Genomic DNA, 24,311 nt, shown 5'->3' on the forward strand with positions numbered 1-24,311 from the left:
ATGCAACAAGTTTACAGAAAGTTCTTTCGCATGTCAGGATAGAAGAAAGGGACTGGAGTTAAGCATGTTGCGTCTGGTCTATACAGAGGTAATGTGAATTGCGTCAGTGGCGCATGTAGGGCAGGCTTGAAATGCGCCTGATCTGCCCAGGCGGATGAAAGTAGAGGCGCACTGTGGGGAGAGAGGAAAAAGTTCTCAACAAGGAGAGGCAGGACTACTCTTACTGAGCCCCTGCAGTCTCGCTTTTTATGCCTCTAAAATACTTTCCCTGCCATCCTTTTGCATTTTTGCTCTTCAACACCGCTTTTACGATTCCGAGAGAGAAATCCTACTTTTTTGCTTAAGTGAAAGCAGCAGCACCATGGAGCTGCTCTGCCTCGAAATGGACACCATCATACGAGCTCGTCCCGATCCGAACCTCCTGTACGATGACAGAGTCCTGCAGAGCTTGTTGACCATAGAAGAGAGGTTTCTACCCCAATATTCCTATTTCAAAGGCGTCCAGAAAGATATTCAGCCGTTTATGAGGAGGATGGTCGCTACTTGGATGTTGGAGGTATACCGAAACACCGAGTGCTGACAAGTCTTATTATTTCCGTGCTCGACTTTAAAACCTCCTGATTTGTTTCATTACTGCTCTACTGGGCGCTGTTTGCAATTTTTGGACAGTAGATAAGACGCGTTGCTCTCATTTCCGACTGCTTAGTCCTCATATTAAGCAAATGTGTCGTTTTCTGTCGTTTCTTGCCGTTTTTAAAGTCCGGTCATGAACACTGGTTATGAAACTTCGAGCGGTGATATACATGTGACAGCAGAGAATTTCTTTTATAGCCTATGCCTCGCATGTTGTCAGTACAAGCTACCCATTGATTCTTTAATGTTATTATTTTAGATAGCCTGAATATTTCCATGCACACGTATGCACTCCCCAATGCAATGGCCAGCGCTGTTCTATCGCCATGTTGGTTTTTACAGGAGCGCTTGTCCTTTTAAGAGGACTTTACAGTGTCATAAACGCAATAACAGCGGTTAAAACCCATCGCCAATGACAGAGGAGGGTCTTGGGTGTCCGCTGAATATAGAAATGATCACAAAAAGCGTTGCGAACATTTTAGGTATCTATTTTAAATGTCGGAAGGGGCGAGGGCCTTATCTGTTCTTTTGGTCTTCTCCCCGTCGCAATGCCTCACTCTGGAATTATGTTCGATTTTTGACACTTCGTCAAATATTTCTGCTCGACATCCACCTGTAAACAATCTCGAGCCTTCGATCTTTATTTTCATGTACATATTGTCAGGGTCCGACCCGCTGGAGATTTTTAATTAATTTTTGAAATAAATATATCGGTTCGGCGGTGACGCACAACAGACCAGCCTCTTGCTACTCGCCTTTTATTTTGACATTTTATTCGTATTTATCGTGCGTGGATTTGGATATGAATTGTCGGGTATGGCGTGGAAGACCCCCCTGAACATTATGATGCGAAGAAAATCGGTCTAGACAATTTATTTATATTTTTAATTATTTTATGAAAATATGACGAATGAAAAAAAAGTGTTTCCGTGTGCTGCGCTGTCGGGGTGTTTTTTGGCTCGGCTGATTGTGACTTGAATTCATTTCTTAGTGAATGAACTGCAGGAATGCGACTCTATTGACACTATGTGTCTGAGACTCATTTCAGTCTTTGTAAAATTATCTATTTCGAATTAATTTATGATGTCGCAACCGATTAGGGCTGGGCGCATATTCTTGGCTGGCCCCCAACTATGTGTTTCATTGAATTTATATCTGCTCTTTATGTGATTTCGACTTTTGTTTCGTGATGTCATAAAAGTTTTATACACATTTCAAGTGCTGTAAAATAAGTCAGGTTTCTGCAGGGTGGGTTACTGATCCCAAATTCTGAACATTGCTGCATTGTCTGTTGTGTCTTTATTCAGGTTTGTGAGGAGCAGAAGTGCGAGGAAGAAGTTTTTCCCTTGGCCATGAACTACTTAGACAGATTTTTAGCCGTGGTACCCACCAAAAAGTGTAACCTGCAGCTGCTGGGAGCAGTGTGCATGTTTCTTGCATCCAAATTGAAAGAGACTCGTCCATTAACCGCAGAGAAGCTTTGCATCTACACAGATAACTCCATCAGACCACAAGAGCTGCTGGTAAGAAACATTTCACAAAATTCAGAGGATTCATCCCGTCATCATCAGCTGGTCATGATATATTGTTGTCTTTTTTCCTACATCATGTTTGCTTATGGTTTTATATCACTTGCTTTAAGGTATTCATTTATTCAAATATGTTCATTTTAGTCACTGAGCTCAAAACATCACATACTAAACACAGGCGCTGTTTACATTTCACTCAATCTTTTGTCCAGTCTCCACTTTGGACTCTGTCGTCATCAAAAGGTGCATTAAAAGCAAAAGCCTCACAGTAAATTCTTCCACAAGGGCTCTCTTTACTGTACAGGACCCTCAGGGCTTTACAGTATCCAATCCAGTCTGTGTAATGGTCTCCATCGCCATCTAGTGGCAAATATTTGCACGGAGCAACGAGGTCAGCTTGAACTCCAGCCAAAGTTTTGACTCTGTTCCTGTCAGCTAGAGAGGGAGAGACACAGAGAAATTCAAGTTTGCCTTTTACAGCTTAGCTTTCATCCAAAAATAACCACGGATGCACACATTTCTGATATTATGTCATGCTGCACTGTTTCTTGACTCTCACACATTTCAACGCAGAAGTGTAGCTTACAGTCACAATTATACATGTAACTGGTGACGCAGGGTGGAGTGTGTGTCATTTGGAGTGAAAAATTGTCATTCCTCTGTGTCCTACATTTGATAAGGCCTATTTGGCCTGATAATACCGGCTGCCTTCACCAGCACAAACCAATTAATTAACTCAGTTTCACATCAGATAAGTGTTTCCCCACTGCTCTGTGGTGCTACATAAACATTCCTCAGTAAACAACAGCCAATCCCACCCATGTTGTGAAAGAGGCCACATATTATGATTCCGACGTGGCTGATGGTTGTAGACCTGCCTCGCTGCCTGACTGGCGGCTCTACTCACTGAGCTGATTTCTGCAGTATATTCGATTTCCTGACAAGCTGCTGTTGGTTTCTGATCATTTTCTGGAATGTAATTCTGCCTGGGAATATTGTGTCAGATTGAATTTCCCCTCTCTTCAGCGAGGGCTTCAGTGGTCAGCATATTATGGTTCTAAGTTTGACAAGTAAACAGACAGCATTAGAAAGATACAGTGCTGTACTGTTGGCGTCCTACCTTTATGTTCAGTCTGAAGACAAAGCCCTCAGTCCTTGAACTGGTTTGCTGGGGCCTCATCTCACTGTTTCTGTATAAGGCAGTATTTTGGCTTACATGCAGATACAGGAAACGGAGATCAGCTGCTCAGGGCATGTGATCGTTTTTGTCCTCGTCTTTGGTAACAATTTCTTGTAAAGAGAACCGCAATGTTACAAAGAAGGTGTGACCAGAGGAAGGCAGTAGCAGAAGGAAGTGGGTGCCTGACTGCCTGCCACTCTGTCAGCATAGAGTCTATGTTGCAAGGTTTGCCATATAGTCCCCGTTGTAGGCCTGAATTTTCCTCACTTTAGAGCAGCCTCAGTCAACAAACCACTTCTGGTCATTGTGATTTGCAAATGATCACATCATTGAATCTTTGAGATACTGGTTACACATCCCCAAGCTAGCACAGGAAGATACATTTAAATCGGAGGTTTATTTTCTCATTTCCTCCCACATGAGTAACTGTGGGTATTAACAGAATCTTTGGTTTTAAAAAAGCCCTTTTCTCCCCGCTGTCCATGTCCACTGGCATCTAGGAGATCAGAACATTACAAGGCTGAAAAAGGTCACTTTGATTAGAAAACGGCAGGCTGGTAGCATGGTCAGTGGCAGCCATGTTGAATTGTGCCATGACTGAGTCCATGTGGTCTCTCTCTCTCTCTCTCTCTCTCTCTCTCTCTCTCTCTCTCTCTCTCTCTCTCTCTCTCTCTCTCTGTGTGTGAGAAAGGGAAAATGAAGAGCATCCATGGTCCCAGTCACAAGGCTGCAGTCCGGAACCAAACCACAAAATTCTTTCCCAAATTAGTCACCAACTCTTCCGTTAATCACCTCCTCCTCCTCCTAGGAAGTGAAAGTAACAATACACTCTAAGAGAAGAGAACACCACACCTAGTGTCCCCCCACACTCATCTCCACTAGCGTGTGTCATCACATTTCAGCGAGAGATCCGCTTTGAACGACTGGTGAAGTTCATAGCAGTTCATTGATTGCAAGCTGTTCCCATCAAACGATGCCCAAGGTTTATCTTTCCCATGATACAGAAATATATGTTGAAAGCAATTTAAAATAAAGTATTTAACTAAATGAGGCACTTAATGTTGTGTATATATGCAGAATGCAAAGGAATATGCGTTTAAAGGCTGAATTCATTGACAAGTACCAAAGGGCTTTAACAGAACTGGCAGCAAAACACAAGATGCAATGAAGAAAATAATCACAATTCCCTGTTGCAACATACAACAAAGGGTTTTGATAGTTGAAATGAGATTAATTGATGAAATACAGTTTAACTTTGTAACAACACAGATTTATTGCCGATCCTGCTCAACAAGCACAGCTTCCTATCCATTCAATGACACACATACACACTCACACACAGTAGAACCTCTGGTGGGCCTCTTTAGGAAAGTCCCCAGATGCCAGACAGACAGACGGAGAGGGAGACAGTGTTGTGAGGTCACCTGGGTTGGTGGCGCTGCTGGTGTTTCTCTGTCCCAGGCCTGGCCAAGCGGAGACTAACGTAATAACTATAATGCTTAACCTCCATACATACTAACGTACGGGGCCAGGGACTTACAGAGGCAAGCTCACTCACTTTAGGCCGCAGTGTAATTGGCAGTAAAGTGCAGCATTGTAGCTGAGTGTACTGCTACAGTATGTAAATATGTGGTCGTACTTTGTGTCACTTTATCTTTGTTAGCCTTTCTCATTTTCGGTTATCTCTCTCTGCTTTCTACTCTCCCTCTCCGTCTCTCTCTCTCTCTCTCCAGGAGTGGGAACTGGTGGTGTTGGGGAAGTTGAAGTGGAACTTGGCAGCAGTAACGCCAAACGATTTCATCGAGCACATTGTGAGGAGGCTGCCGCTGCCCGAGGATAAGCTGGCACTTATACGCAAACATGTCCAGACCTTCATTGCCCTCTGTGCCACAGGTAGGACACAATAGGAGCTCATGTCACACACATTTAAAGTCCTGATTATTATTAACAGATGTTTGTGCTAATGAATTGTGATGTTTAATTGGAGAAACCGATCCAAAAGGTGACCATACAGAGAGTCATCTTGATATTGTGTCTTTGTATTTTTTCTTTTTCTTTTTTCTGTTTGGTGTTGCAAGTGACACTGATCATGGATAAGCTGCCAAGTCAAACCAAGCGATAATGGCTTGCATCAACATACTTTCTCATGTTGCAAAATATCTTTATCTTCACATTCTTCTTTCAGCACCGTATAAAAAGCCATCTTCTCTCAATAACATGCGGCAACAGCTCTGTTCAGAGGTGTGCTGTGGGCCAGTCACGGCCCGCAGTAACTGAAGTGAGATGCATTCCCTCCAATGGGAAAATATTATTCCCAAGAAAAGCGTGTGTCATGGAAGATTTCAGCGTTAGACTCTTCAGTCTGACATCCATCATTTGTCTTCTCCCAGGCTTGTATGTGGTCATGTTTTAGAGGCATATCAGTGGCTTCCAGAGCATCCAGTAACACTTCAAAGCTGGTTCAGACTGGATGATGGGCATTCCCATGTCGCACAGGGTCGAGAAGAGGAATGGGCAGGGGTGGAGGCAGGCAGGCCATTGTCTCTCTGCTCTTGAGGTGAATTGTTCACCCAAGATCAAACATCCAGCGAGTCGTGGGAGGGACAGGGAGCCTTTAACATGATCTGAAGAGACAGCAAGGTTGAGACGGAGAAGATGCAGCAGGGAACAGGGGAGTTAGGGGAAGCCAGTGGAGTGTATTGTTTTTGCACTGCCAATTCTAAGGCATGTCATGTTTTCATATCTCTTTCCCCTGCTGCCTTCCTTCCCTCTTTCTCTCCCCCCCTAACTTCTCACGCCTCCCCACCCTACAGCTAGAGGACATGATAGCTTTCCCATGTTGAGATTCAATATAGGGCAGGTTTCTCCTGTTTGCGTCACCTGCAGCATTCCACATTCAAAGCTATAAACAAGACACGGGGTAGTGATTGAAAAGTAGCTACTAACTACTAGTCCTGCACGTGCGTCAGGATTTATCTTAACATTAATGAGGGAAATTCACAATCCACCCACAATAAGACTGTTTGACACTCCCTCCTTTCTCACTTTCTGTGTGACCCCCACCACCACCAGGAGCTTCCTTTTCTGCAGGCCTCAAACAGGATTGCTAACTACACCCCCTCATGGGAAATAGCTCCTTGTGCTGACACCAGTCAGAGGAGTGTGTGTGTATAGTTAGATGAATAGATACCAGGGAGGTGACATGTATTTACAACATAAAGTGATGGAATCCCCTGCACGGATTGTGCAATGGATATGAAAGGGTGAGGGAAGTTTGCAGCGAAAGTTAATGTTTGCAAAGTTTTGAAGAAGAAACGCCTGTTTTCTCTCTTTCTCTGTCCCTTTCCTTCACTCTCTCTTGCTCTCTCCTTCTCCCTGTCTCACCCCACGTCTCTCTATTTTATGCCAGCGGATTAATGAGTGGAATGACAGCGCGTCAGTGATCGGACCTATTCCCAAAGCAACATTGTGAAAGACTCAGCATGCACTTTGTCCTTAATTGCTTCAATGAGGCAGTGGAAATAAATTTACGAGCCTCCTGGAGTCGTCCTCCTGACATTGTGTTTTAGGAGAGCAACTTTCTGGAGATAGCTCTGGATTAGCAACAGGCCATTTATCTGTGTATGCTCTCCTCACACTTGTATCCAGGCAAACAGAGAGCAAGGGCAAGACGGAGAAAGAGAGAGCGCGAGTGAGTCAACAATTTGGTGCATCTGAAGATCTCTGGGAATTCGAAACCCCATTTGTGGAACGTTCCCAGCCGTAAATCTTTGGGTTATCTGGTGAGAGTCCTCCTTGAGACATCCTCTGAGCGGAGCTGAGAAGGTGAAGACACAGCCGAAGGAGGAGATCTCTCAGGAGGATTTACATTTGCAAGACAGTTGACAACGGGTCACCTGTGGCCTTCCTATTTCATACAGTCTCATTCAACCCACCTCCCACCAGTACCCCCACCACTGCTGCTCCTATACTGAAAAAGAAAACATGCATAAAACCACGGCTCTCTGTTTTCAAGGGAACAAGAGAGAGAAGAGGAGAAGTGGAGAATAAGGCCTCTCATTCCTAATGGCTCCTCTCTTTTGATGAAACAGTTCCGTTCGGGCCACTCGGTGGGATTTTGTCAGGTGGCGCAGGCTGGCTCTGTATTAATTAATAACATTGGCTGGTCCTTTCAGGACTATGCAAATGGATTGGGAGCTCAGCTAGAGGCTGGGAGAAAGGAGACAAAAGGCTTGGCCCTTACATTTCATATGCAGAGCCATGCGAGGGTCAGCGCTGCGGGGCCACTTGATAGGAAACACCAGCGTTTCCCTCAGGCAGGCCGCCGGATAATAGCCCAGAAACAAGCTCATTAAGGGAGATTATGAACCTCCATTCCTACACACAGACACCAAGCACTCCGAGCTTCCTCTTCTATTCTTATTCAATCGAGGTAAAGTGGGAGAATAGATGGGGTGCATGGGGCCGACAGATGCACCCCAACCTGCCTGCCACGGTTATTGAGCTCCGTCTTCGTGCCATATTGGCAGGGATTATGGTCTATTTTTTTTTTTTCATACCAACTCCAATAGCCCTCTCTGTAATGGTATGCATGGAATGGTGACAATAGTCATAGAAGTTGATCAAAAGAAAATTCTGGATCAGGGCCAACAGAGCTGTCCAAGAGAGTCAATTGTCATGGGGGACACAGTGAAGATGTTGCTACAAGTTGGGATGTAAATAACAAGTGATTTAAGTAACTGAGTACTCGCTCTTTAATCTCAGAATAGTATTTGATTACTTTGTTTTTCTGGTGTGTGGAAGTGTCTTTGGACTGTGTGAATTAACTTGATGATTAACTGGTTAGTTGTTGTTTTTTTCTGAGACAAACTAATGATTCACCCGGTAACAAACATGAGAGAAGTCGAGCTTTGCTGCATGGGTTCACATTCCTTCTTGTGTAAGGTCACTTTTTACTGTAGAGTTGTCATGAAAATAAGCCTTTTGTTGTTTGTTTGTTTGTTTTTTAGCTGGGCTTTAAATTGTGTATTCCACTGATTTGTTTGTTGTGTTATGCTCACATACAGTTCTTCCACTATATTTCAATTTTATTTTAAAATAATGTAGATATGCATGGAGGATCAGCAGAGCTACCCAAAGCTGTCATCAGAGCGTGACAGATGTAGGTTTTGTCTCTACAAAGTTTTTTGTTTCCTACACGTCTCTCCACGCTGTGTGATTTTTGTTTATGCAGGAAGAGACAAACTATAGGCAAATGTACCCATTTTTATGCAACAGTGACCAGTCAAACATTCTCAAATGATTTGTAAGTCCTCTTTTTACTTTCGCTGTTAAGTCTCACTGGTCCAGAGGCTGGAATGCTCCTTGTATCTTCTTCTCCAAGTTGCTGCTGCACGGAGAATCCCCTCCAGGCTGAGCTCCGCGTTCTAGAGATGATTCATCTCAGATGTGGTCAGTGAAATGGTCTTTACTGGTGTTTGTTTACACAAAACTCCCTTCATGTTTGATGATTCAGAACCCCAACAAATTAGCCACCTCCTCCAACAAATTATCATCCTTCCACACGCTCCAGTGATGTGAGGAGTCATGTCCGGTCCGACTGCATCGTCAACACATGAAAGCAGGAAAGAGCTTCCTGACAGTATGCCCCCAAAAATGTGACACACAGAGTGAGTCACGGCATGGCATGTCCTGAGTTCTGAGTCCCCCCCCGCCCCCCCGCCTCACCTCACTGGTGTAATCAGCACCACACTATAAATACTGTGGCCAGCTGAGTCAGCCAGAAACACAAAGAAAGAGATTTTTGCTTTGGATGCTGCAATTATCCCACCAGAAAGGTCAACTCAACTCAAAATGTTTTTAAGCATTACATGTTTACCTTGGAGGTCCCGCTAACCACAAAGACTAATATTTGTGGTTTGAAGTAAAGTGAACGTTAGCGGCAGCTGTGGCAACTTTTTTCTTTTTTTTAATAACTTCTTGCCCAAATCAGAGATACAGAGATCGACAGAGAAGGTTTTTTGAATATTGCTCCTGCATCACACCTTTTTGACCTGATCCAAATCTGTATGCTCCTCATCACTGAGATTACCAGTGCCTCAAGACTGCAGCTGTGACAGTGGAGATGATGGTGCAAGGTCGAAGAGAGCTGTCACAGGATGCTACAATTAAGAAGGAATTCTGTTTTCTGGCAGATGAGTTGAAATCACAGTGTGAGTATGGTGCGTGACTCAGACTCTCCCAAGTTTGGTTTGCTGTTTGTCTCCAGAGTGACAGTCTGGAACAAGAGGTAATGAAATATGACAGATAGCAGTATCAAGTTATCGTTTCTTAATCAGTGATTTCTCCCCTTGTTACATGTAGAAGAACTCCTCAAACCCAGTTGGGAAGTTGTTGTTGTGCGTGTAGGTGTGCCATCTGAGTAGCTCCCTACAGACCTTGTTTTGACTACCAGGCTATGTTGCATTAGTGGTGAAACATACTGTCGTTCCAGTCCCAAAATTATGTTTGTTTTTGGCCTTAATCAGTCAACAGGCCCTGGGTCCTTGTAACGCTTCTCCTTTAATAAACAAGGTCAATAAGCGCTACATGTATAGAATACAAGACCCTGATTTATAGCACTGGAAAGAGAGGAGAGGGTGAAAGGGAGAGTTTGGTTTTTTTTTTTTTTTTTTTCTTTCTTCTTTTGGCCGTTGTTCAACTTTCCAACTTTAATTAATTTACAAGTTTAATGTGCATACTGTGCATTGCAGCCACCCAAGAGGAGTGGGCCATGTAGGGCAGCAAACTGTGTGACCAGAGGCCTGAGGAGAAGTTTCAGGGGGTAGGAACACGGAGGAATGGAGATGAGGGGGCACCAGGAGGAGAAAGGGCCATTGAAGGGGGTGAGAGGCGTGCAGGCCAGGCCAGCCAGCCGCTGCTCACGGGGAGCTTTCCATCGCAGGCGTCCCCACTCAGCTACATACACTGTTTATCCTCAACATGAATATCAATGAGGGCCTCCTAAAATACGGCCATTCTTCCCCCCACATGCAGCATCCACCAGGCCGGAGTGTCAGCCCGCATCGGCTGCACGCGCGCGTCCTTGTTCTGCTACAGACCTGTCTTGTCTTGAGTGCGAAAAATCCGCTTGCTGCCCACTGCCCACCACTCAGCTCTCCCACAAACCTATGTCTGTGCTGTGTGTGTGTGTGTGTGTGTGTGTGTGTGTGTGTCGGTCTGTGTCTGCATGTTAAAGCAAGCGCATGCATCAGTGCATTATTACTTGCCTGTGTCTCTTAGGGGTCTGCCTCTTTGCCTGTCAGTCTGCGCTCACTACATACGTACAGTAAATCCGTGTATGCCTTTGTCCTTTTAGCCCTCTATAGAAAGTTGTGCTCTTACAGCAGTGATGTAATGCTGAAGGGCTTTGTGTGCTCTTTCCTCTTGGCTCGAAGTAGCCTTTAATAAATCGCCCCTTGGCAGAGGCCCAGCGGCTAACACAGGGGTGTATAATAAGTTCATTTATTTGTCAACACTGAGCCCACAAGATGAGAAAGCGCCTGGCTGTGCATGTTAAAAAGGCAGTGTGGGGCTGCCTTTACAGCTATCAAAGGGCCTACCTCTTTGATTCCAGACATAAAAAAAGAAGGAAGAAAAATCTCCTTCAGAGCCATCACACACAGTTTGCTTTGCAATTGAATATGGCAATATGTTAATGTGCAGGCTGTTTCTATGCCCCCACTGCCCACTCCTTTGGCCCATAGGTGGCCCAGGAACAGAGGCATACTTGTGGGGGGTGGGGGGGAGGTTAGGGTCGCTGGAGGGCGACTCTTTTCTTTTTCCAAAACCTCACAAGAGTCTGGACACAGACTTGAGAGTGATGTGCATCAGAGTTGTCTACACCCTCTCCTCTCCCGCCAAGCCCACCACCTTCCCCTTCTTTTCTCCTTGTTGCCTTGTCGCCATACCGTCCATTTCTCCTTCTTCATCTTCCTCCCCCCGTCGACCTCTTGTCCCCCCCGTCCAGCCACGCTCTTTGTCCAGCCTGTCTCCCTGAATTGGTATCAGCAGAGAGGGGATGGATGCTGTGTCTCTCAATTGGGTGAAATGAGGTGATGACTCTGGACAATGGAGTCACACTCTTCTGCCTTCCCTCTCGCAGGCCTGCTACTCTATTAATATGCTAAAAGATAGGAGGGCCGCCAATGCAAACCACTGCCTGTTGTAGCAACAAAGACTAGGGCATGTGTGCCATTCACTGGCCCCATCTAAGCAGGCCATGTGTTGTCCAAAAAGAAAGGTAGAAGTTGAGCAAGACATAAAGAGAGAATAGAGAAAGGAGCGCGCGTGTGTGTGTGTGTGTGTGTGTGTGTGTGGAGAAAAACTCTCTCTCCCTGTCTGTCTGTCTGTCTGTCTCCCTTGCTCTCTCCCTGTATGCCAGTTGCTTTGCCTTTTCGGGCTTCTGGCCCGTTCACAAGCTGTCTCATTTGCATTATGAATGACAGTGAGGGGAGCTAACAAGGTTATTGGTCTTTGAGACGCACGCCTGTGACCACACGTGGAAAAAGGACCTACAGCAGTGAGCATTGGCAGAGGCACTGAGCCTCTTTATTCCTCCCTTTCCAAGCGCTATGGGGCTTTTTTCAGCGAGCACACGATTTACTCAGGAGATGGAAGAAAAGGGGCCGGGCTGGGGAAAGGGGGACTGGGGTGGGGAGTGGGTGAGGGTGGTTGCTTTTCAGCTCCTTTACAAGCCAAGTGAACCCTCATTATCCAGGCCCCTGGTCATTAGTAAACGCTGCGTTCAGACCTGGTGCAAAAGAAGAAATATTTATTAGCTGACTGCTAGATTAATAAATCATATTGTCTCTGGAAAGGACGTATCTGTACCATTTTTGTGGACCATATGAACTGTAAAGTGCAATTTAGAAATATCACCAGGTGGCTCAAGAGTCCAGTATAAATTGTTGTGTTATTCACTGAACTAAAGATTTTAGCTCCTTACTTAACGTAACAACAATGCATCTTATCATTTACAAAGTAATAGCACTGAAGACACATTTAACTCAATTAGTTTTTCTTTCTCTGACAGATTTTAGGTTCGCCATGTACCCTCCCTCCATGATTGCCACAGGAAGTGTGGGGGCAGCGATATGCGGCCTACAGCTGGATTCAGCTGACCAGTCACAGTGGGGCGACAGTCTGACAGACCTGCTGGCCAAAATCACAAACACAGAAGTGGTGAGTTGGTATTATACTCCTCAGTCACATCCAGAACACAGCAGCTTGGTTATATGTTTTATTTTTTTCTAAACAAGAACTGAGTTCAAAACACTGAAATCCAGTGTGTTCTTGTTCTTGTTAGTCAGCGTTTAGCTTAGAGCTTAACACTTTGTGTCTGGAAAATTTGGGGGAATGTTTCTGAGTAATATTTGAATGAGGAGGAGTACATGTCTCTGCGTTAGTATCTCTGCTGACAACAGTTAGGTGTTCACTGGTATTTATCAAAGTACAGTTATTACGGTAACCATGATTCAAAGCTGAATCATCTGCTTCTGTTGTTGGAAGCTTTTAATCTCTTCATTCAGTTTTTATCTCACAATCTGTTAACAAGCAAATACAGACTTTTTTTTCTGTCTTGCTACTTCTCTGAGGAAAAATATCCCTGTTAATGATGTCAAAAGTTAAGAAATGACACGTTTGTTGAGGTTGTGTTGACAGAAGCTGAATGTTGTAATGTCACACACATATTTGGCTTTCCACAAACACATTCTTGGGGGGGATTTACTGCCAGTATTTGTAATGAGAAGAAAAAATAAAAACAACCATCAAACCAAAAACGTCTTCATTAAAAGAAATTCTGAACTATGTTTATGTCCCATCTCTTCCGTCACACACTTGACTGGACTTACAGGTAGCATATGGCAGGATTCTTTTCCTCTCCATTAGTCCGGTCAGGCTACTCAGGGGCCCCTCATATAAAGAATCCTCTAAATCGAGCCAGGTTGAGAGCATATACAGTATGCTCTGTCGCTGACAGGAATGCTGGCCAGGCCGTTGTGTGGCTGTCTGGGTACAGTGAATGTTGCAGCGGTGGGTGAGTTGAGTCCAAACACAGGCAGGGCCTCTACTGACTCTGAGATGCCTGGCTTTCATCAGGCAGATGGGAGAGGGCTTCAGCTTGCTATAGCTCGCTGTGAGGGTGAGTAGGTGGGCAAAGCTGCAGAGGGTAAGGAGAGTGAGACTGTGAGATGATAAGTCGAGTTAAGTTTTTATTTTTTAGTCTTATTTGACCCATCCTAACTATTCAGGAGCGGTGGGCAGCACAGTGCCCAGGGACCAGCTCCAGTTCTGAGGCCACTGCATGGGCAGGAATACTCCTAATACCAAACTTAATAAAAAAGGCTTTTAGTTAGTAATAGCAGGCTTAATTTAAACATGAACATTTAGAGTTCATGTGTGCTCACTGCACAGTGAGCAGATCAAAGGGCATGACACAGATCCCAAGCCTCAGCAGTATGTTAAATTCAGCCCCAAAAGAGGCAAAGTAGGAGGAAGAGGTGGAAGAAAGCTGTTGAAGTGTGAAAAGGACACTGGGTGGGGGGGGGAATCATGCTTCCCTCACGACAATCAACCCTCTCTCGTCTCCTCCTATGGTCCATAATGCATCGTTGCTGGAAAGCATGGCTCCCTCTGGTGCAAGCTGTGTGAAGTCTCCCTCAGCAGCTGAGGAAAAACAAATAGCTGACCTCAGCAGCACAGGGCCTCAGTGTGTTTAGGCTGCAAGGTCTTAGACTTGAGGGAATTAAGTCGCGCTGTGTCTCTGTGATCAACTCCTCACATTCCTGGATTCAGACAAGCCATGGCTCGCAGTAAACACAGGAGGCGAAGCAGAGGGCAACCTTCCTAATTCAACATATATGAGAGGCTTTAGTATAAACTGTTAAGAGGCCAACCAAAACTAAAAACATAGAGTAGACTTTTGCATTATAAAGTTACTTAAATCAGACTTGTGCACCACTTGTGGTACAATGTAAAAAAACAAAAAAAAAAACAGCCTAATGACCATAGGTAGCTGTCAGCATTCATAAATGGCTTCAGTGATATAGACACTGTTTGTCACTGGTTTAGCATTTAGGCTTTCACACAGAAAAAAAAAGGAAATGGTGATTGACTATGTCATTTTAACACTTACCCTAGCTTCTTTTCCCAAAAGCTGAACCACTTTATACGTCAATTCAACACCAAAGGGCCACCTCAACCTCAGTTTTGACTGCAGTCATCAGGGTGGTGGCGTAAACCTTAGAATGTGTGAATGTGTACACATAACATGCAGTATTTGGTTTTGGCAGTGTAGAGGCTCGGCAAGATGGTAGAGCTATGTCTCGTAGCCAGACGACCAAAGAGCCAGCCAAAATATGAAGGCAAAGCAAGTTTCGCCAACCTCTGCAGCTGCTGCTGCCAACAGCATCATAGCCAACGCCACCCCCCTGGCACCCTGCTGGCATCTGTGGTATCCAGAAGCTGTGGTTTTCCAGTGGAAATGTGATATGGCCAAGTCACCATCTTGGGCCGCTGGAAGAATGTGTGTAGCCTTTCATGCACCTGGTGTGGCCAAGAGGGGGCTCCCTGTAAGGGACAGCATTCAAGGCAGGGTGCCTGACAGGCAAATCATAATGTGCAGAGAGAAAATGTGAAATTTGTGAGAATGTGTTTCAAGTGGGAGACCGATCACGTGTGGCTCTCCTGAACGGCACAGGTCATCTGTAGTGACAGTAAGAAAGCTGGAATATATGGTACAACACAGTATGTACTGATAGTAGGCCTAGTATATAGAGCATCCCTGTATACTTGAATGATTAAAACAGGAAACAAGTTAGAGAAGTCTAAGGGTTTAAGACCACCACTTCCTAGATTTTATCGCTTTGACTCAGTTTCTCATTCATCTTTTTCTCTGGTCAGAGTCACACACTAAGACACCGGAAACAGATTTTTTTTTTTCCATTTCTCCCTCTCTTCCTGTTTTCATTCTTCTTTTTTGAATCACTCTGGCTTCCACTGTGGCCTACCTATCAATGAGATTGTGTCAAACAGTATAACTTGCACAATGGATGGATGTGAAGTTGAAATGTGATTCCCCAGTAATGTGCTGGAGCCGAAATGCTTGCAACAAAGATGCATTTATTAGGAAAGATTATCCATCTATTTACAGAGCCTGTGGCTTCACCACTTCTGGTGTTTCGGCATGCAGGCTAAAGAAAGAGAAAGGTCACACTTTATATTGTAACTTGGTGGAAATTCAAGTCATGTGGTGGCTCCTTATTTCCAGGATCAGCCTCTGGATATTTTGTCTTAAGATTCCCTGAGATCCGTAGTGTGTGTCACCAGTATGTGTGTGTGCCAGTGTGTTTGTTTCTGCTGTCTGACCACCAAGTCCTCCCAAAGTAGCGAACACTGTCTTGTGTGGTACAGTCAGCAGTTAAAACACATTCCATGGCTTCACACATTTCTTCCTTTTGGTCTTGTCTGTCTGCATGACTCCCCCCCCACCACCACCCCCCACCACCACCACCACCACCAGTTTCACAAAGGCCGCCTGGGCAGTAATGTGCATGCCTTGATTTGTCAGAAAGACAGATTGTTTCAGAATGATCTGTGTTTGAGGTGGGGCAGATGGAGGACCGTAACAACAAGGGAGGATCTGAGGTGGTTGTGTGTTTCTGGGTTGAGGCTGCAAAATAAGATGCTTCAGTATAGCATTACCTCCCATGGCCAACATATTCAGTGCTGTTGGCCCCCACAGTATCCAAGTACCTTGAGCTTCTCTAAAAACAGTATTGGTGTTTCCAGTAGTCACACATTGAAGTCATTAAAGTTTCTTGAATAAAGCCCATGGGGCTTGGCATGGGATCCGAACTGCCGCTCTAAAGAGCAGCAGAGACGGGGGGGAGAATTTCTTTAAAGTGAAGGCGTGCATTCTTGCGGTAAGGCACAGGCAGTTCCTTTACATGTTCTTCGCTTTACTTAATTTTCTCACAGGAATTGAGATTTTATAACCAATAGGGCACATGTTGGTGGGAAGATTTTGTGTGCACACGCCCTTGTAAGCGGCCAACCTCTGGAGGAGATTAAGGGACACTGGTCGGGTTTCCTCCACGTCAGACCCATCGCTGGGGGAAACATTTCTCCCGCAGGCACCCAGCCCAGATCAGTCCAGACTCCTCAACATCAAATCATTCTTCATGGACTGTGACCCAAAAACCCCTCTCGAGCTAATCATCACTGGAGAACTCAAAAATAAAGGAGATGTCAAGGCAGGAATTACTTCATGCAGACTTCATGCAGATATCAGAGAAACCCCTCTAGGCTAGGTTATTTTGTCAGTGTGTGTGTAATATAATAGATTTCTTCCTCCACTCGCACAGAAATCCTACGTTCCATTAGCCACATGTTCAGAATTTGACCATTACCAGAAAGTTGGGATAGAAGTCAGAAACTCATGGCATGCTGTTTGACCTTTGACACTGTGACCTTTTTGTCACTCACCCGTGTGCAGCTCCCAAATAGCAATTCTGATGTGAGTGAGGTCTCAGTCTCATTTCTTCAAGGCATCAAAAGCTATAATGCAGGCTCAAACTGTGGCCCATCAGGTTTAAATTAGCTGTAAATTTCTAAAGAATGTTTCCCCGCTCCACAAGCGGCACACTTTCACCCATCCCTCCGGCCATGGGGCGCTCTCAGTCATGTTTCCCACAGACGCCTGGTGCTTTAAGGTAGGGTGTGTGTGTGTGTGTGTGTGTGTGTGTGTGTGTGTGTGTGTGTGTGTAAAAGCAAGCAACTCTGCTTCAGTTGTGTTATCTTATTTTACCACCAGAGAGCAGCGTTAACACTCTCTATCAGACAGGAAATTTCGTATAAGTTCTGTTGCAGTAGCCTGCTCTTACTTCAGTATATCTTTAATGATTGTCTTTGCTTTTCCTCACCCAAAATCAGTTTGACCTTTCTCTGACGCTCTTGCTAAAAACCCATTTAGCACTCTTATCCCTTTACCCTCCCCCATTTCTCCCCCTCCTCAGTGAGTTGCTCTCGCTTCATGCGCTGCGCTGTCCCCTCTGTCAACCCTCCATCAGGGAAGGATATGAGGGCTCAGCGCTGTTGAGAGGCTCCTCTCCCAGGTGGATTCTCAGGTTGCTGCGGCGGCCTTTGATGGTGAAAGGCGAGCCGGGCCAGGTCTCAGATGGATCCCCTGCAGGCAGGCAGGCACACAGACTGGCTCTCGTTAAAAAAGCACCACCTTTGTGTTCCCACAGGAGGTGGATGTAATTAACATAGCTTTAGTACTACCTGTGTTTTCAGCCGCCGTTGTCAAGGCTACTTCTGTTTGGGTTTTGTGTGTGTGATGGGAATAGCAGAGGTGGTGTAGGTGGGTGGCTGGATGGGGGAGGAAGTGGTGTGCATGTGTTAATGCATCTGTGTGTATGTGCACGAGTACTATAGGGGTGGGCTGATGTAATGCTTGGGTCTGGTCCGTGTTTGCGCTCAGCCTTGGTAGTAGCTGGAGCTGCTAGAAAGTCGGTGGTCATTTAAAACCTCTGGCCTATGCTGCCCAGGGGCCCCTCTCTTGCCACACCAGGGGCCCCCGTTACTCATGCATTGACTTAAGTTTTCAAATTTCTCTTGTTACTACTGAGGATAGTTGCAGAAACTAATTGAGTGACCGTGGTACTATTCTGAACGTTTTAGCTGCAATAAATACGAGCAATGTAACTGTACAAAATGAGTATATATAAACCCCCCCCCCCCCCTCTACTATTTCAAAATTAAGAATAAATAAGCTGACTTGATTTGGAAACGAGAAACCGTCCTGCCCCCGATTAGCAGATTAAAATGGATATATTTTTTACAGCTTGTCGTCCCTCTCTTCTTACATTGCAGGATGTTCTCAAAGAGTGCCAGGAGCAGATTGAGCGTGTGTTGGTGAGCAGCCTGCGCGAGGGGAGGCAGCAGCAGCTACAGCAGCAGCAGCAGACACAGAGAGGCCCCAGCGGGAAAGGCCTGGAGGAGCTGGATCAATCCTCCACTCCGACAGATGTCCGCGATGTCAACTTGTGAACCACCAGATGGCATCATTGCACAGGATTTACAACAACAAAAAAAATGCTTCATGAAAAAAACCCTCAATTTTCTTAAAAGCAGAAAAAAAGAACAAAAGAACAAAAATGTTAAAAACACAAGCCCTTTTAAAAGAAAAAGAACAATGCTTGCTAGTTTTTTTTTTTTTGTGTAGATTTTCTGTTCAAGTCAAAAACACCTGCCCACGAAATAGATTTTCTATGATGTTCTAGTCTAAAAGCAACAAATTTGATACAAGATGAAGCTCTGTGGTGCCTTGGATATACAGAAGGGAAGCCAATCATATTTGTATTCTGCCTTTGATTGTATAGTATGATCTTTAAGTTATATTTTAACCATAGCTTGATAATGAGGCTATTATGGTAGAAGTTACGGAAACCATTCAGAAATTGCATAAATGGGATCACAGTGGGGCTTTTTGTTTTTAATTCTGTTTTGTTTTGTGTGAGTATTATCACTATTACATTTGTGGCTGGTGTAAGAGAGGCCAAGTGTTCGAGCTCCTCAACCACCAGAAGGTCCACATGTGTGTCGAGGATGAGACAAACAGAGTACAGCGATGAGAACGTTATGCTAAAAGTTGGTGGGTCCCAATTCCAGGGAGGAGACGGGATGATAATAATTATTGGTATTATTAGTAATTATTATTATCATTAATATTATTATTGGACATATTTTGGAACTGAGTAGTAGAGATCAATAAGCTCCTTTTGTCAGGCTGCTTGTGTGTGTCGGATTGCAAGTCCAGTGAGCAAGCATGTATGTGATGTATGCAAGTTTGCATGCCTGCCTGCCTGTGTGAGTGTGTACGTGCGTGTGTTTGGTGTGAATGCTACATGTGATTCCGTATCTATATTAGCAGTGCGCATTCTCTGGCAATGAGGCACTTGAGTCAGTTGTAGACTTGAGGTTCTATGTCAAAAGACAATGGAGCAAGCCGAGGCTACACGTACTTTGTCCATCAGTATAACAGGGCATCTATGCTATATCACTGCCTTCATGCATTAACAATGTATCATGGGTCATTGTTGGCCATCCATTAACTCATGTGCACGGGGTATGAGTGAGACAGAAAAAGATTTAGTGAAGAAGGATATGGGTGAAGGGACTTTTGTATAGAGCCCCTCATCTTTCTAAGAGAATTTTTCCTGAGGTGTCACACCTCAGACTCAAAAGTCATGTGAGGCGTTTATTACTGCCAATCTGTTAACGAAATATTACAGATACTTCATTCTTTTTCACGTTGTTACGCTATATTTCCTTAGTTGTGAAAGGCTGCTGTGAGTCTGAACAGAGTAGTAATGACCTCTCACATGTGCGGCACGTTTTAACAGGAGAGGCGATATCTTGAAGAAGGTGAGGCCATGCCTTTTTAAGTCTGGAGGAAGTTCGACTCCTCTGTTTTTAGGAACAGGGTGTGGCATGGAAAGAATTGGAAAGAGAGGGACTGTTTGCAACCAAGAAGTCACTGTGGAAGGCACATGGGTGCACAGCGCAGGTTGGAAGGGCAGGGAGGATTTTAGTGGTGCAGGAGCATGCTGCTGTGTAGGAGACGGGGAGGATTTACAGCCAGTGGGCTGGAAGATAATAAACGAATACAAGATGCCCAAAGGCCTCACGATAAAACTTTGATATCTACATTTTTGGATGGTATCCACTTTATTTTTGCTCAATGGATGTCTACAATGACGCAGCAGTGTAAAAAAACAAAAAAAAAAACATTCTGGGTTTCCATTTACATAGAAATTAAATAAGGAACCAAGAGTGTACGCTGCCAGATCATGTGAGGATGAACTTTCGGGGGGGGGGGGGTTTAGAAGAGTACAGGATGATAATATACTGTCAATGCATCTGGAGTCCCACATAGGGTTGTTTTCAGCTCCCCTATATGATTTCAATGGCAAAGCACTTTGAAAACATGCTCCCCTGGAGATAAGTAAAGTGAAATGCGTTGGGTGGTGATTGGAGGTGAATGGATGTTTTCTTTTTTTTTTCCCTTGTTAGCCTTTTCTTTGGTTTACTTTGTAGGGCTGGTTTCCCAATCATCAGACATACCCTTGTCAATCAAGAGTCAAATTAAAAAGGCTTTCCACACCTTACGACGAGAGGACATTCCGATCAAAAAAAAAACATTCCTATTCAAGCAAAGTGCAAGTTGACGGGGAGTCTGACTATTTCAGAGAATTTGAACAAATCGAACACGCCAATATGAATTGGAAAATGCTTACACACAGAGCTCACTGATCCGTGGGTTCGGTTTGTTTTTCTTTTACATTGTCAAGAAATGAAATATTTGTTTTTACTTGAATTTTTCGTCATATGTATCTGCGTCACAGCCACAGACAGTCACACAGGGCCGCGATGAGCTACAAGAAAGGGTGGTCATAACATCCAGTATTTGCACATGTTCCTCTGAGGGAAATGAGGTTTGCATTTTTAAGACAGAGCAGAGCCTTTGTTCTAAACCACCTTAACTTATGTGTGTTGCAGTGGTTGGTCAGTTTTCTATGGTGCTGGCTTGTGTAGTTCGGGCCGATTGTCTGTCAGTGAACACATCTGTCCCCTGTGAGCTTTGCTGCTTCAAATCATTGGCAAGGGGGGTTCAACAGCCAGACGTCAGCACAAAACAAGAGACAGATTTTTGTTTTATTTTGTTTAAACGGGACACATGGCTTTGCCACGATAAGGTGTCTTTGACTTAATGCTTGAGTTTTTTCATGACGGTATGTGACTTTGCTGAGTGTATGTTTGTCAGACTGAAGAAAAATGAGGGGATCTAATGTTTTCTTGATGATTTTCAGTAAAAATGGGAAATTTAATGACATATTTGCCGAAACATCCCTGTTTGAATATTTGATATGACCCCTTCATTTTGCCTCTGTTTGCCTGATGAAAGCTCTCTCCCAAACTTAACGGTTGTGATTTTCTTTCCTGCAATTTATTGTTGCATGTGTTTTATATTGAGACCACCTTTTCAATTTGTGTTTGATTTATTTTACGGGGTGACCAGACCCGCAAAAGGGTTTTTCTAAGACTTAGAGATACTGTATTCCAAAGTGAAGAGAGGACAGAGGAGGAGGGGTGAAGACATCAAGAAAAAAGTGTCAATATTTTTATTGAGTATTTGTTGTCTTTTTGCGCTGCTAAAAGCTATGAATTTGTTTCATTTATACAAAAAAATAACATTACCTAGTTGTGATGTGTCACTTGAGTGTGCTGCTATTTTATAAACATTTGTATTATAATATAATTATTTTACTGCTTAAGAGATACATTCAGAAAAACGAAGTAGATGGTGATAGAAGAACATGAAATGAGTATTCGACTGGAAATGTTCTTTGTACAGTTTGACAGTTTGCTTAGATAGCATGTCTCCTTTCCTCCCTTTTTTTTTTTTAAATCTATTTTGCTCTACTTCTTCAGTCACATTCTACATCAGTGGTATTTCATATACCTCAGGATTACTGGACAAAATAAAACAAACAAATCCATCACCTATACCTCTGCAGTTAGGGAGCCTGGAACGAAGGAGAAAGCATACAGCAAGGTTGGGGGGGGGGGCAACGACAAATTAGCATTTTTGTGGATGATGCCCACAGTTTTACTGGAGAAACAACTCAGTGAGACGTGAAACAGGAAATATGCAAGGCTTCCACTTGGACTTGACCTGTATCAGAGGGGGGGGCGGCAACAACATTGTTGGGGTGTTTATTCCGTAGATAGTTCAAGCATGTTCATTTCTGTTCATGTTGGTGCTACATCTGACTTGTTGTGTGAAAGAAAGGGGGAAACAGCATTCCTTTGATGGCCAAAGTACCGTTCTTGCTTTATACAACCATAATCACTCTGAATGTCAGTAAATACGGATTCTGTATGTGAGAAATAGAGATTTTGGTCTGTAATATTGTATCTGCGTACCATTGTATCTGCCACAAAATAATGGGTTGTGCTCCACTGTCATGTCCAACCATAGATATTCTCATATCTGGAAGTTTCAGTGGTGCAGATTTCCCTTTGAGTTGCCCCCCTCTGCTATAACTCATATCATGTACCTCAAATGTCTGTTGCACAACCTCTGTTCAATAAACTTCTGCTTTAAAGGGTGTGACACCACATCAGCTCACTATTTCCCACGCCTGTGTTTCTTCTGAGCTGCATATGTAATTGTTTCATGATCAGTTGACTGGTTTGTGTGTCTGTATATGTATGAGTCAGCTAGTTCAGCTGTACCACTTAATCACTTGAAAGCTACACAAAGCAGTGATGACAAACATGGGTTTGTCACAATAGGTGTTTCCCTGGCCAAAATATAAGGAAGACAAATGTGTACACGTCAGAAAAATGGGATGTATTGATATCAGCTCAGTCTAATGAGAAATAGAAATGTGGTGGAGAACTTATGGACAAATAATGTGTAGAGAACTACATACTGTATAATCAGTGCAAAAACCAAACAGGCTGTCACCTCCTGCTGTGCTCCTTGTTCATTAAGGCTGTTTTGGCATGGTTATGGTGGTATGTTGACACATTACTGTATGATCTGCATGTTCAGGTCAGAGGAGAGGTGAAATAGAAGGATAGGTAGAACTTGGACGGTCATTGAGCCTTCAAGCAGCCTTGGTTTGACCAGAGACCAATGTCTGAGATATCACAAATAAAACCAGATGACTTGTGTGACAAGGGAAAGTCTCAACCTATGCCCTCTAGTGGCTGCATTATTTCAAGCATAGACAATACCCTGAACAACAGGCTTGATATATTATACACACACACTTTTATTCACTATCTAATGCAATCCATTACAACAGCTCTGTCACATAGTTTTACTTTTACTGAAATTATAATGGCCAGTTTTGGTAAAACTTTCTAATATTCTTTCCCCTTCATGTTTGTAAGTGGGGTGGGCAAACCACTAGAATTGCCTCTCACTATAATTCAGTCCACGCCAACATCACTGCAAACTACGTCAATCACAAACGTACAGTTAAATCTCTCATACAATTCAATACATTTATCTTTGTAATGGTAGAATCCATGGCTGACCTGGGACCTGATGTAGGCTATTGGATTGCATTAGATTTTACAGGTGTGTGTATTTATAGGCTATCTGCCCCATGCAGTTAGAGACGGCAGTCAAGTGAGCCGTCATTCGCAAGTCCTGGTCAAACCAGCCACTGTGTGCTCTTATATAGACCTATTCTGATCTTTAAGGTAGCCGCTAGCAGTTTTCAAAATAAGGTGTTAACATAGGGTACATACTAAGTAAGACATACTGTATGTGTGGAAATAAGATTCATTTGATTACATTTACAAGTATAAAACATTTTACCTGTGTTAAAAGTAATCCATTAAAATGTGATCGGAAATTACTTGATTATTTGATTTTGGCTGGAAAGACAAATTAACCCGATTTGAGTTCAGGATAACTGACTACATACAGACCGAAAATTATCCATTTTGACCGTATCAATTTAGAGATTTTCCAAAGTGCACCTTGAAATGGCTTCCTTTGTAATATTTGAGGTACTGTAAAAACACATGGCTCCATAATTTCACGTGGTATGGGAATGTTACAGAAATATGTTAACATTATTTATTCTTGGAAAGGAATACTTTCGGCTTTCAAAGTAAAAGATGGCGTGGGGTTTTCATTTCCATTTAAGCAACAGACCAATGAGTGTTCATTGAAAAATGAAGGGAAAGCCAAGTGGTTGAGTTCATTACAATATACCCAAACAACCTTCGCCCCCTAAATCGAATGCTAATGAGACTTAGACTGATGAAATTAGTAGCCTACTTGTTAGACAACATGCATAAATACTTTGAACTACTTTTACCATGTAGTCTTTGAGTAA

At 43.8% G+C, this 24,311-nt stretch overlaps 1 protein-coding gene and 1 long non-coding RNA gene across 3 annotated transcripts in view; one reads left to right on the plus strand and one right to left on the minus strand.

Moving 5' to 3' along the window:
• Window positions 1–22,582, plus strand: part of ccnd2a (cyclin D2, a) — a 167,814-nt gene extending 145,232 nt beyond the window's left edge. The window contains exons 1-5 of one of the 2 annotated variants that reach the window (XM_038706515.1): window positions 150–556; window positions 1,941–2,156; window positions 5,076–5,235; window positions 12,416–12,564; window positions 18,259–22,582. In XM_038706515.1, coding sequence (XP_038562443.1) covers window positions 155–556; window positions 1,941–2,156; window positions 5,076–5,235; window positions 12,416–12,564; window positions 18,259–18,435 — 1,104 coding nt within the window. In that variant the 5' untranslated portion in view covers window positions 150–154 and the 3' untranslated portion in view covers window positions 18,436–22,582. Of the gene's footprint in view, window positions 1–149; window positions 557–1,940; window positions 2,157–5,075; window positions 5,236–12,415; window positions 12,565–18,258 lie in introns of those variants that run through there. The other variant, XM_038706516.1, reaches the window with a different exon arrangement.
• LOC119894030 lies at window positions 2,266–3,543 on the minus strand. The gene is made up of 2 exons (XR_005442860.1): window positions 3,283–3,543; window positions 2,266–2,597 (listed from the first exon to the last, which is right to left on the minus strand). It is a non-coding gene; the product is annotated as an uncharacterized LOC119894030 (long non-coding RNA).
• Window positions 22,583–24,311: the final 1,729 nt, after the last annotated feature.

Source organism: Micropterus salmoides, unplaced genomic scaffold, assembly GCF_014851395.1.
Source record: "Micropterus salmoides isolate LMB-PRFRI ecotype aquatic unplaced genomic scaffold, ASM1485139v1 Ms_hic_scaffold_8, whole genome shotgun sequence".
NCBI lineage: Eukaryota > Metazoa > Chordata > Actinopteri > Centrarchiformes > Centrarchidae > Micropterus > Micropterus salmoides.